At 45.8% G+C, this 13,920-nt stretch overlaps 1 protein-coding gene, 1 non-coding gene and 1 pseudogene across 2 annotated transcripts in view; all 3 read right to left on the bottom strand.

The window, feature by feature from the left end:
* The window catches only part of ncor1 (nuclear receptor corepressor 1), a 258,729-nt gene that overhangs the window by 176,705 nt on the left and 68,104 nt on the right, over window positions 1–13,920 (bottom strand). Inside the window, exons 9-12 of the mRNA XM_070857984.1 lie at window positions 12,033–12,123; window positions 11,168–11,346; window positions 10,334–10,388; window positions 981–1,217 (exon numbers count right to left, since the gene is read on the bottom strand). Of these exons, the coding sequence (XP_070714085.1) occupies window positions 981–1,217; window positions 10,334–10,388; window positions 11,168–11,346; window positions 12,033–12,123 (562 nt within the window). The remainder of the gene's footprint in view (window positions 1–980; window positions 1,218–10,333; window positions 10,389–11,167; window positions 11,347–12,032; window positions 12,124–13,920) is intronic.
* On the bottom strand, window positions 3,970–4,149 carry LOC139227215 (U2 spliceosomal RNA; annotated as a pseudogene).
* On the bottom strand, window positions 4,322–4,519 carry LOC139227252 (U2 spliceosomal RNA). Its single transcript, XR_011587417.1, has one exon. It is a non-coding gene; the product is annotated as a U2 spliceosomal RNA (small nuclear RNA).

The following is a 13,920-nucleotide window of genomic DNA, read 5'->3' as shown; positions in this document are numbered from 1 at the left end:
AATAAAAACACGTATTTAAAAGTTTCCAAGTATATAAAATCATACAGCACAGGAGACTGCCATTCGGCCCAACCTGCCTGTGCCGGCTCTTTAAAGAGCAGTCAAATTAGTCCCACTCCCCTGCTCTTCCCCCATAGCCCTGCAAATTGTACGCTCATATCCCTTGGGCATCACAGTGACGGGGACAGATACACTACTGACGCTGAGTGTCACAGTGACTGGGACAGATACACTACTGACGCTGAGTGTCACGGTGACTGGGAACACTTACACTACTGACACTGAGTGTCACGGTGACTGGGACACTTACACTACTGACACTGAGTGTCACGGTGACTGGGACAGATACACTACTGACGCTGAGTGTCATGGTGACTGGGAACACTTACACTACTGACACTGAGTGTCACGGTGACTGGGACACTTACACTACTGACACTGGCTGTCACGGTGACGGGGACACTTACACTACTGACACTGGCTGTCACGGTGACTGGGAACACTTACACTACTGACACTGAGTGTCACGGGGACTGGGAACACTTACACTACTGACACTGAGTGTCACGGTGACTGGGACACTTACACTACTGACACTGAGTGTCACGGTGACTGGGACACTTACACTACTGACACTGAGTGTCACGGTGACTGAGATACTTACACTACTGACACCGGGTATCACGGTGATGGGGACACTTACACTACTGACGCTGGCTGTCACGGTGACTGGGACACTTACACTACTGACACCGGGTATCACGGTGATGGGGACACTTACACTACTGACGCTGGCTGTCACGGTGACTGGGACACTTACACTACTGACGCTGGCTGTCACGGTGACTGGGAACACTTACACTACTGACACTGAGTGTCACGGGGACTGGGAACACTTACACTACTGACACTGAGTGTCACGGTGACTGGGAACACTTACACTACTGACGTTGGCTGTCACGGTGACTGGGAACACTTACACTACTGATGTCGTTATTTAAGGTTGTCGGTTTCCCCAGCGGCTGCTCGCAATCCACTAATGCAGTTTGTAAAGTTCGTCCTTTATCCAGCTCTTGTTCCTGTTCTTTTAAAGTCATTATTCCGCCGTTTCTTACCGTATTCCTCCCTCTGCGGCGGCCGTAGTTCCTCCTCACAAGATTCTTGTAGTTCTCATTTTTCTTGGTCAAATAATAATACAGAACGCAGTCTGCAACACACTGAGGAAATAGAACAAGGGACATTAGGACAATGCTGCCTATGGTAAAAGATGTATATTACTTTAATTACGGCTGCATTAGCTGTGTAATCCCAATGCACATCAGGAACAGACACTTCACCGTAGTTTCTCCACATTTAGCAGCTCAGGTCTGGAGAGATCCTCGTTGACAGAGCTATAAGCCAGAGAGATTAGTTTTGATCTGCTCTAGCAAAAAGCCGGTGCAGAAATGATGGGCCCACTGGCCTCCTTCTGTGCTCTAAGATGAAGCCCTATAACACCCTTCATCTCAACCAACTCATCCCTATTAGTGGTAATTTCAGCCATGAAACCCAGTTAGCACCTTCTCTGTGCTCAACCAGATCATAGAATCATAGAATGATACAGTGCAGTGAAAGGTCCTTTGGCCCATCGTGTCTGTGCCAGCTTTTTGAAAGAGCTCTTCAGTTAATCCCACTGCCCTGCCCTTCCCCCATAGTCCTGCAAATTTACTCCTTTAAGTACGTATCCAATTTCCTTTTGAAAGTTATTTTTCAATCTGCTCCCACCGCCCTTTCAGGCAGTGCATTCCAGATCACAACAACTCGCTGCATAAAAAACGCTCTCATCTCGCCTCTGGTGCTTTTGCCAATGACCTGAAATAATCTGATACTTCAATGTAGGACTGAGGGGGTGTTGCATTGCTGCACAGGTCATCCTTTGGATGAGACATTAAATCCAGGACCTTCTGTCAGTTCACACAAGATTCCACGGCACCTTTCCACAGCAGTGAGTTTGACCTGTGAACTGGCCAGCATTTATTCCGTACCCAACAGGTCGACTCAGTATGTTTCATTTGCTGTTTGTGGGACCTTGCTGTGGACAAACTGGCTGCCGCATTTGCCTACGTTACAGTGACTACACTTCAAAAGTAATCTTTTGGCCTTGAAAGATGTGAAAGACGCTATTTAAGTGCAAGCTCATTCTTCCTTTCCTCCCTACAGCATAGGGATCTCTTGTTTGCTAAACACATCCTGTGACCACATCTAGGGATGAAGCACAAAAACCTTAACCGCCACAGAGACTGAAGGATTCCATTAGTGTTTCCTGGTGGCAAAGGCCGCTTGGCTAAATGCTTTCCTTGTTCATGACAGCTTCTGCAGACAGTGCTGAGCAGAAAGCCTGTCGTAGTTCTGGTGGTCTCATGCACCATACCGCAGTGCTGTCCAGCCAGATATTCATCGATTTATCGCAGACTCGTTCTGTGAAGGGACACAGCCAAGTACATGTAACTGTCTGAGCCCATGCCCCTCAGGCTCCAACTCCCTCGATACAAGCATCTAAATGCCAGCAAGGCTAAAAAAACAACAGTGGGAGCTTTCAACAGCAATCGGCACAGTACATTTGACTTGAGACTGCCATTTTAAGAGTACTTACCTCTTGAGCTCTGTAATGGAGTGTGCCTCAGGGATCATTGTGCGAGAATTTTGAATTGCAGCAGCTTCAGGAGTACTGCTTGCATCTGGTGCTCGCTACCTCCAAGTGTGAAGGACTTCTGCTGCATGATCAGGAAGCATTCTTGTGCGAGTGAGACTACACAGCAGCCTGTAACCGAGTACCTATCGAAGAGAGATCCGGCACTGGCCGCAGGAGAGATTTTTCCCATTCCAACCCATGATTTCCCCTGTTCTGATGACTGCCTATGTATGTATTTGTGGAGCATGAGCAAAGGAGAATGGTAAACTATTAGGAGAGGAAGACTTTGCCCAAATTGAGATCTAAACCAATTGATAGCAGGATGCTGTGATTGTATCTGTGGCAAATCCTGACCAGACAGTTAGCTTACACTTTATGTTATAACTAAGCTGTATTCAACACACACTGTGGCACGAGCTGTACAGGGAGCTGGTGCAAGAATGCCAGCACAATGCTTACTCTGCAGCACTGAATACATTTGCTCTTTATCATCTCTTTAATCCTCCTCCTTTCTATCTGTTCCAAGGATTTAAAAAAATATATAATCGGTTCTACTCTCTTTCACAGGATTCACCATCAACTGCCAGATACTTGCCTGGCTTTTCATTCAAGTGTGTTAGTATGTGGTGCACAAATTCATTTACATTCTAAAAACATCTTCCCTCTTACATTTCATACTGAAAAAATAATCATTTTGGCAAAAGTGACTCTGTACAGTTACACAGTGAGTGACCCTTACCCTGAATAAACAGTGACTCTGTACAGTTACAGTGAGTGACCCTTACCCTGAATAAACAGTGACTCTGTACAGTTACAGTGAGTGACCCTTACCCTGAATAAACAGTGACTCTGTACAGTTACAGTGAGTGACCCTCACCCTGAATAAACAGTGACTCTGTACAGTTAGTGAGTGACCCTAACCCTGAATAAACAGTGACTGTACAGTTAGTGAGTGACCCTTACCCTGAATAAACAGTGACTCTGTACAGTTAGTGAGTGACCCTAACCCTGAATAAACAGTGACTGTACAGTTAGTGAGTGACCCTTACCCTGAATAAACAGTGACTCTGTACAGTTAGTGAGTGACCCTTACCCTGAATAAACAGTGACTCTGTACAGTTAGTGAGTGACCCTTACCCTGAATAAACAGTGACTCTGTACAGTTACAGTGAGTGACCCTCACCCTGAATAAACAGTGACTCTGTACAGTTTTTTTTTGTTCATTCTTGTCAGATCAACTCCAGCGCCAAAGATCACTTTGCGCTACTATATTTGATCTTAGCCAAAAGGCCGAGAGGGGAAGCTGCACCATTCCTGGAAACACTGCAATACCAGGTCGGTGCGTGGAGTGGACGGAGCAAGCCCCTGTTCCATCTCCCTGTTCCAAAAATCAATGTAATATTTGGTCCCCAGATAGGGCATATTAAACTGATAAGAACAGATACTACACTTGATCTTAGCCAAAAGGCCGAACCACCTTCTTGATCATGGTTACTCCCCTGCCAGGTAAGTATATGTGACTCTGTACAGTTTTTTTTTTTGAAATTCGTAGCCAATCGTTCCAATTTTTTGTCAAATCACAAACGCCAGAGGTCACCTTGCACCTGTCAAGGATCACTCTGCGCCAATGCTCTTAGCCAAAAGGCCTAGAGCCACTGCACCATTCCTGGAAGTACTGCAATACCAGGTTCGTGCCATGGAGGTGGATGTGTGCCCCTCACCCACCTCCTATTTCCAAAAAGCATAGGAGAACCACCTTCCTGATCCAGGGAGAACCACTTTCTGGTCATGGTTACTCCCCTGTCAGGTCAGTTACGCATGATCTTAGCCAAAAGGCCGAGAAGCGATGACTCTGTACAGTTACAGTGAGTGACCCTTACCCTGAATAAACAGTGACTCTGTACAGTTACAGTGAAATCCGTAACCCTAACTTTGAAGGAGGAGGAGTCAATGGATCTCAGTAAATTTCAGTCCCCAGCCTCCTGCCGGTGCATTATTTACAGGCAGATGCTGGAAACCAAACATAGTTAACTCAAAATGTTTTTTCTCTCTTTTAGTATTTAAATACAAACAGTATTGACGGCATTGTCAGGTGTGGATGACTGGCTGACCCAAACAGTACAAGGGAATTGAATGAATTATTCAGAATCTACATTAGATCTTGGCATTGCCCCTCCTCTAATCAATAGCTTAGTTCAGTATCACAGCAATATTATACTCCCTCAATAAAATAATATGTCATCAAGACGCTATGCCAAAGTGAACATTCTTTTTGCAAATCATTTACTGGTGAAATGCCATCACCGTACCAGAGGTCTCGAGAGAATTAAAGCCCCTCAAACACAGACCGCTGCATTCCGCTCTGCCGATTCTGTCTGCCTCACCAGTTGGCACTGTTCCGCCCAGTCAAATCAATCAAAGCACACGGCAGAGAAAACTGCAGACTCCACTTTACACCTCATTTACTTTTAAACTTTTCAGGAAACAGGAAGCTACAAGGGAACTGGAATTAAAGCATCAACGGCAGGCACTCAACACCTTGGCAATGCGTGAGGTGGTGGATGTACTGAAGCTGAGGTGTGGGATGAGTATAGATAATCTGGGAGCAAGGTGATGAGTTAGGGGGTGGGCAGTACTAGCAAACCGTCCATCCCACCAGCATCTCAGAGCTTCACAACTGCTGTTTCTATTTTTTTTCAATGACTTATTTCAGAAACTCAGTCTGAAGTTGACCATAATTAGGAGGAGCAGCATAGTCAGAGAAGGTAGCCTAGAGATCACAGAACAAGTTGGGCAATATGTAAGTGAACAGAACAGTGGCAGATCAAATGCTGCACATGGGAAGGAAAAGTGGGTGCCACAAGTACTTGATGGATGGAGTTCCATTAGCTAAGGATGAAGTTGAAAGAGACTGAGGAATCCGAGCGGTGCTCACCATCTCCAACCAATGCAGAGCAGCAGGCAACAAAGCCAAGAGCACTGAGCCACACAGTCAGAATGCAAAATACAACTCCGAGCAAGTTGTAATCAAACTGTAGAGAACTCTGGTCAGATCACAACTTCAACAGAGCGTCTACAGAGACAAGGAAATATACTCGCGCTGGAGGTGGTACAGAGACAAGGAAATATACTCGCACTGGAGGTGGTACAGAGACAAGGAAATATACTCGCACTGGAGGTGGTACAGAGACAAGGAAATATACTCGTGCTGGAGGTGATACAGAGACAAGGAAATATACTCGTGCTGGAGGTGGTACAGAGACAAGGAAATATACTCGCATTGGAGGTGGTACAGAGACAAGGAAATATACTCGCACTGGAGGTGGTACAGAGACAAGAAAATATACTCATGCTGGAGGTGATACAGAGACAAGGAAATATACTCGTGCTGGAGGTGATACAGAAACAAGGAAATATACTCACGCTGGAAGTGGCACAGAGACAAGGAAATATACTTGCACTGGAGGTAATACAGAGACAAGGAAATATACTCGCACTGGAGATGGTACAGAGACAAGGAAATATACTCGTGCTGGAGGTGATACAGAGACAAGGAAATATACTCGTGCTGGAGGTGATACAGAGACAAGGAAATATACTCGTGCTGGAGGTGGTACAGAGACAAGGAAATATACTCGTGCTGGAGGTGATACAGAGACAAGGAAATATACTCGCATTGGAGGTGATAGAGACAAGGAAATATACTCGCACTGGAGGTGATACAGAGACAAGGAAATATACTCGTGCTGGAGGTGGTACAGAGACAAGGAAATATACTCGCACTAGAGGTAGCAGAGACAAGGAAATATACTCGCACTGGAGGTAGCAGAGACAAGGAAATATACTCGCGCTGGAGGTGATACAGAGACAAGGAAATATACTCGCACTGGAGGTAGCAGAGACAAGGAAATATATTCGCACTGGAGGTAGCAGAGACAAGGAAATATACTTGCACTGGAGGTGATACAGAGACAAGGAAATATACTCACACTGGAGGTGATACAGAGACAAGGAAATATACTCGCACTAGAGGTAGCAGAGACAAGGAAATATACTCGCACTGGAGGTAGCAGAGACAAGGAAATATACTCGCACTGGAGATGGTACAGAGACAAGGAAATATACTCGTGCTGGAGGTGATACAGAAACAAGGAAATATACTCACGCTGGAAGTGGCACAGAGACAAGGAAATATACTTGCACTGGAGGTAATACAGAGACAAGGAAATATACTCGCACTGGAGATGGTACAGAGACAAGGAAATATACTCGTGCTGGAGGTGATACAGAGACAAGGAAATATACTCGTGCTGGAGGTGATACAGAGACAAGGAAATATACTCGTGCTGGAGGTGGTACAGAGACAAGGAAATATACTCGTGCTGGAGGTGATGCAGAGACAAGGAAATATACTCGCATTGGAGGTGATAGAGACAAGGAAATATACTCGCACTGGAGGTGATACAGAGACAAGGAAATATACTCGTGCTGGAGGTGATACAGAGACAAGGAAATATACTCGCACTAGAGGTAGCAGAGACAAGGAAATATACTCGCACTGGAGGTAGCAGAGACAAGGAAATATACTCGCGCTGGAGGTGATACAGAGACAAGGAAATATACTCGCACTGGAGGTAGCAGAGACAAGGAAATATACTCGCACTGGAGGTAGCAGAGACAAGGAAATATACTTGCACTGGAGGTGATACAGAGACAAGGAAATATACTCGCACTGGAGGTGATACAGAGACAAGGAAATATACTCGCACTAGAGGTAGCAGAGACAAGGAAATATACTCGCACTGGAGGTAGCAGAGACAAGGAAATATACTCGCGCTGGAGGTGATACAGAGACAAGGAAATATACTCGCACTGGAGGTAGCAGAGACAAGGAAATATACTCGTACTGGAGGTAGCAGAGACCAAGGAGGTGGTACCGAAGAACCATAAGGCTGGCCTCATTTCAAAGGTCTCAGTTATGAAGCAAGACTTGAGAAACTTGAGGCCTTTAAGCCTGGAAAGGAGGCAGCCAAAAGGTGATCTTATAGAAGGCTACAAGATCATAATTGGTATGGAAAAGGTTAATCTGAAAAATTACTTTAAACTAAATTGTAAGAGTTAAACAAAAGGACTCTTATTTAAATGACTAAAAGGCAAATTTAGGACCATCAGGAAGTTCTTCATACAAAGAGTAACCAAAACATGGAATGTGCGCCCTGATACAGAACTGGAGGTGAAATCCTTGGAATCATTTAAGAAACAATTGATGCGGCAATGGGGGGACTTTAGGGTCTTTCTGGATGGATGAATTAAGATGGACTGAATCGTGGCCTTCATCTATAATTATCCCGCGATCAGTGATAAAACACCATTTGTCAATGAAGACACCAAAGGTTACCAGCCCACCCCTCCCTTTGTTACGACATTCATTCATTCATCAGACGAGCAACAAAGCTCACCCAACCGTGAATCTCTCACTGTCGGCTCCTGGGCAGTCAACTGTGGCACTGATCCAGCACCAATGCTCGTTTCTGCATCCTCGTTTGTATTGTTGGCCACCCAGTGCTGTTGTTACTAACCTTTTCAAGTTACTGCCAGTAAGCGAGGTGCTGGTGATGCCGGTACATTTGGGTGTGTACTAGTGGCTGTGGGCACCTGAGTTAGGATGGACAGGGGGAGAAGCTATAGCACGCAGCTCCTGTGATCAGCTGCTGAAATTGTTATATATAAAAACCCATTGTCTCCACCGGACACAGGCGCTACACATGGAGATATCATGAGAAGCATTGGATATTTTTGTTTTACTGACGGTGACTCAATCAATCCCACCCTACACCATGCACCATGGGTTGGGATTTTGGGGCGGCTGATGTGTGCGTCACTTACAATTCTGCACAATCTCAGACGTTAAATTCCAGTTGGACAAGAGGGACACCAATCAGCTTGCGTTATAGAAGACTTTGTCATTTCCCATCAGCTGAATTCAAGTGAAATACTATGTACCATCAGCAGCTAGGTGCACCCTTAGACAAACCTGACGCCTGTTGGAAGATTCTGGCCATGAGTTATCCGAGAGTGAAACTAGTAAACAGGGCTATAAAACAGCCACAGAGCTCAGCCATTAATTGTTAACTCTGAACAGACTGGGACTTACTCCAAATCAAAATGTGAAGTAACCTCTGATTCAAAGACACTGTTGTTAAACAGTCTCCAGGCTACTGATCGAGATAGAGTTGTAGGCCAGGCGATATATCCATTCAATTAACTTTCAGCAAATGGATGCAGGTTGTTCAAATATTTTGACGGTCAATTTCCATTTTACTTCAAATAGATCACACGGAAGAGGAGGGCAACCCAGCCCTTCGCCACAGAGATCAAATGAGACAGAGTGCAGTTTGAAGATTTGCTTTGTAACACTACACTCTGACTGCCTATGATTATAATGGAAATGAGAACAGTTCATACAACAGCAGATACTGTAAATATTGCTGCAACTGGTCTCTAATTGCACTGCCTATGCGGTTTGCAAATAATCAGGTTCTGCAAAACATTCCTTGCAATATTTAAATTCAAAAAGTTTGGTTGGAACATTTTGCCAATTTCTTCTCCATCTCTAAAGAGGTGAGCACCTTCAATATTCTTAGCACTGAAGCAGACTGGGGAGCACAATTGATCCAGCAAAGGATGTGTACAGGGCTTCCAGTTAATAGATCCCAGCTTTCTAACAAGCAGGCAATTTAGCCAGTTAACAAAATGAGGCCCAATCTTTAAAAACATTTATACTATGCTTCACGGTGAGAGACACAGAGAAAGAGATAGAGATAAAGTAAGAGAGGGGGAGCCGAGACAGAGGTGGGGGGCGAGGGGGGGGAGAGAGTGAACCGAGACAGGGGGGGGGGGAGGAGGGGGGGGGGGAGGAGGGGGGGGGGGGGAGGGGGAGGGGGGGGGGAGGGGGAGGGGGGGGGAGGGGGAGGAGGGGGGGGGGAGGGGGAGGAGGGGGGGGGGAGGGGGAGGAGGGGGGGGAGGGGGAGGAGGGGGGGGGGAGGGGGAGGAGGGGGGGGGGAAGGGGAGGAGGGGGGGGGGAAGGGGAGGAGGGGGGGGGGAAGGGGAGGGGGGGGGAAGGGGAGGAGGGGGGGGGAAGGGGAGGAGGGGGGGGGGAAGGGGAGGAGGGGGGGGGGAAGGGGGGGAGGCCAAGACAGAGAAGGGGGTCGAGACAGAGAGAGAGGGAGAAAGAGAGCAGAGAAAAAAAAGAGAGCGAGAGACACAAAAAGGGAGCGATAAAGAGGGGGGGGAGAGAGGGCAGTGAGGCAAAGAGAGAGAGGCAGAGCGAGAGAGAGGGAGAGAGGGGTTGAGAGAGGGATGAGGATATAGAAGGAGGAAAGAGGGGAGAGAGAGAGAGAGAGAGGAGAGACTGGGCGGGGGGGGAAGAGAGAGCAAAAGAGGGAGAGAGAGAAATAGGAGAAAAGGGGAGTCCGTATGAGACACAAATCAGAACACAACAAATTGCAACAAATCTAACATTTTACATCAAAGATTATTGCAGGCAACATATGGCTCACTCACCGCTGTGAGCGCTCTGAATGGACTTCAAGCAAATCAGCTGAAGAAGACATGAGAAAAATAACAAGAATATGCCAGAGATTGTGAGGAGAAGCCACTCACCTTTCTCTCCAGGTATGATGCTATCAAGCCAAAGTTTTTTGGGTGTTGAACAAACCTGTTGAAACCAGAAATCTCTCATCAGTAACACAAATAATCAGGTAAAGATTTAATGAAAACACGGTGATCCTCCTCCTGAGTCAGTGTCTGGCAGAAAGCAAAGTAAGTTATTCATTAACTTGTAGTTGTCATTATATTGTACAAACAGCAAAGATGCATGAATCGTTTTAACCCATCAGTGGCAAATCAATCAAACCTGATCGATGTCAAAGGCACAACAGAAAACACTAAAAAGCACCATCACAAGTGAAGGCCTGGTCAGGGCGAGGAATGTATTTACAAGTGGGCCACAAGGGTTTTCCAAGGTCACTGATAAATCACTTCCATGATACAACTTTAATGTAATTCCAAATAACTGGGCTCTTCTAAGCTTCCAGATTGCAAATGTTCTACTTTTAAGCGGTTCTAGCTTTACGCTCAGGCATCCACCTACCCAGAAACTCTTAGCTCTGCAAATCCTCCATTAACTGGGACCAGCATTACTCTGCGCTATTGTTATGTACCCAGACAATAGGAAAAACAGAGCTCCAACACTCAGCAGCACCCAGCAAGGACTACGATGTCCCACCGCTGCACCACATCTTACTGTCACAAAGCTATACAATTTATTACATTTCAAGTGCCAGTATTACAATATTAGCTACAGTGGACTAGAACCTTCTGGAGAATGGGTCTGATGCTGTGTGCGCGCAAGACTGGAGCAGGTACGGGAAGGAGTGTTTAATATACAGCAAAAACCAACATGTTTAATGGAGAATGGTGAAAGATTATAATTACTTCTCTTTGAAGATTTCCTTCTCGTGCTCAGACCAGACGTTTATGAACTGCCGCTCCTTGTACACCCTCATGGGATCATCCATTACCCCATTCATGTTCAAGAACTTCACCCGTCGCTGCTCTGTGTCGTACATCATTGGAGGGATCACAGAAAGCTGCCTCATCTGCTTTTCATTGTTCTGCAATAAACCAGCCACTGGATTTAATCCACTAGAATAAGTACAGTATCTATAGTCTCACCTAATCACCTCATGATTAGGACACAAACTACATCCAGCTCCTCCAGCTCACTGGCCAACACCATGGAATGGGTGGGCAGAGGGAAAATATCTAAACTGCTGATTGCCAGCAGCAGCCAGGAAGGGCTCATTGTCTGTACACAGCCTCCAGATATAGTGGTGGTTTAGGAAGTTTTGTAATGCAGGACCTCAATTACAGTAAATCACAGCCACCAGTGGGATTGGGATTCGTCAGGGCAATAGGGATAGGTTTCTGCTGAGTTTGGCGAATTCTGGCGCGCTCCTTGCATTTAGACTGCTGCCACTGTGCATCAGATGCGGAATTCCCAATCCCAGCTGTGTTATCCAGGGCTTGGAGACTGGGAGCCTAAACCAATCCATTCGATTCTACAACACACCCCTCAGTGGCTAACTCCAAAGCCCAATAGTAGCGAGGAAACTTTTACTGAGCCAAGTAGATGATCCTGGATACATATCCAAAACAAAGCCACCATTACAGAGTGCACGTGCCATGCCTGAGCACCAGCAATGCGACCAATAGTGTGTCTATATTAATGGGTGAAATGTTGGTACAAGCTGGGTTTGTCTGCTTTAATGGATGAGATGCTTTCTGAGGAACACCTGACCTCCTGTTCGGAAAGTCCATCAATGATTTCAGAGATTTCATGCTCGCTCCTGGCTATAGTTGCTGGAAGCCCAGCTCCTCTCTGTCCAACCCTGAAAAAAATTAAAACAAGAGTGATGATAAATTTTACAAACAGCCATTTCAAACCATGATATACAACACGTTATATGATACAGCAGAGTTAAAATTCCAAAGAAAAACAAATACTTCTACACCAGAGCCTGGCACCAATCGCAGGGACTTGTAACTCCTGTCCATTCCGATCCCATTTTAAGATCAGAGCATCCACTTTAAGGAACCTTCTCAGGAAATGTTGCAACAGGAAGGATTGGGATGTTCTACGCTGCTTTAAAGCTCCCTGTGCTGTATAATCACTGAACAAGCCGGGAGGATTTGATGCAGCATTACTCGGTCTAGAGCATGCTCTAATGTTACAGGCTGCATTTTCTGTCCACTGACTACAAATGGGTGAGAATCTAGGCCTAAATCATTAAACGATTCGGTGGTGTGAAGCACTGAAACAGGTTTGAGCTACAAGTGTCTCAGATCTGGAAGTTACACAGGGATCAATGTGTAATCTGGGAGATGTATGAAGGTTGTCTCTCGATTGGGAAAACAGATCATGTGTGTTTTTCGGTGATGTAGAGTGGGGAGTGAGAATTCAATCATGAAATCATAGAATACTACAGCACAGGAGGCCATTCAGCCCTTCAAGTCTGTGTCGGCTCTTCTGAATCCAGTTAGCCCACTCGCACGCTCTTTCCCCATAACCCTGCAATGTTGTCTCCTTCAAGTATTTATCCAGTTCTCTTTTGAAGGCGACTATTGAATCTGTTTCCATCCTTTCAGGCAGTACATTCCAAATCCTGAACATTCACTGCATAAAAAAGATTTTCCTGATGTTGCTTCTGGTTCTTTTGCCAATCACCTTAAATCTGTGCCCTCTGGTTACTGACCCTTCAGCCATTGGAAACAGTCTCTCTTTACTCGATCTGAACCCTTCCTGATTTTAAACACCTCTCTCTAATCTCCTCGTCGCCGTCTCTGTCCTAAGGAGAACAACCCCAGCTTCTCCAATCTATCCATGGAACTGTAATCCCTCGGCTCTGAAATCATTCTCATAAATCTCTTCTGTACCCTATCCAAAGCCTTCACATCCTTCCTAAAGCATTTTACCCAGAATAACATCTGTACAATGATTTTGAGGATAAACACTCAAAATTATAATAGCTTCCAAGATTCTGAAACCGTCAGTAGTAATTTACAAGCCTTGAGGAGTAAGCCACAGACAGAACTGCCACCAAATCAGTGCACGATGTCATTGCGCTTCCATTCAGGACATAAAACTGCAAGGCGACGATTGCACCCAACAGCCTCTTAACCAAACCCAGTCAGCCTAGTCCCAGGTAATGGGTCACTAACCGGACCAACCATACTACACTTACCTCTATAGCCAACATTCACAAGCTGAAAATTTGCATCTGATAGCTTTGCCTTTGTGCAATCCAGCCAAGTTACACTCTGAACTCCCTCAGTGTAATATTCTAATATCAACAAACACTAGCTACAAGAACATAAGAATTAGGAACAGGAGTAGGACACTTGGCCCCTCGAGCCTGCTCCGCCATTTATTCAAATCATGGCTGATCTTCAACCTCAACTCTACTTTCCCGCCCGATTCCCATATTCCTCGATTCCCCGAGAGTCCAAACGATTTCAGGCTTGAATATACTCAATGACTGAGCATCCACAGCCATCCAAAGATTCACAATGTTGAATGATTTCTCCTCGTCTCAGTCCTAAATGGCCGATCCCTTATCCTGAGACTATGACCCCGAGTTCTAGACTCCCCAGCCCGGGGGACAGCCTGTCAGCATCTATCCTCTCAG

This window comes from Pristiophorus japonicus, chromosome 16 (genome assembly GCF_044704955.1).
Source record: "Pristiophorus japonicus isolate sPriJap1 chromosome 16, sPriJap1.hap1, whole genome shotgun sequence".
Taxonomy (NCBI): domain Eukaryota; kingdom Metazoa; phylum Chordata; class Chondrichthyes; family Pristiophoridae; genus Pristiophorus; species Pristiophorus japonicus.
Note: the sequence above shows the minus strand (reverse complement) of the source record. Positions and strands in the feature narration are given on the sequence as shown.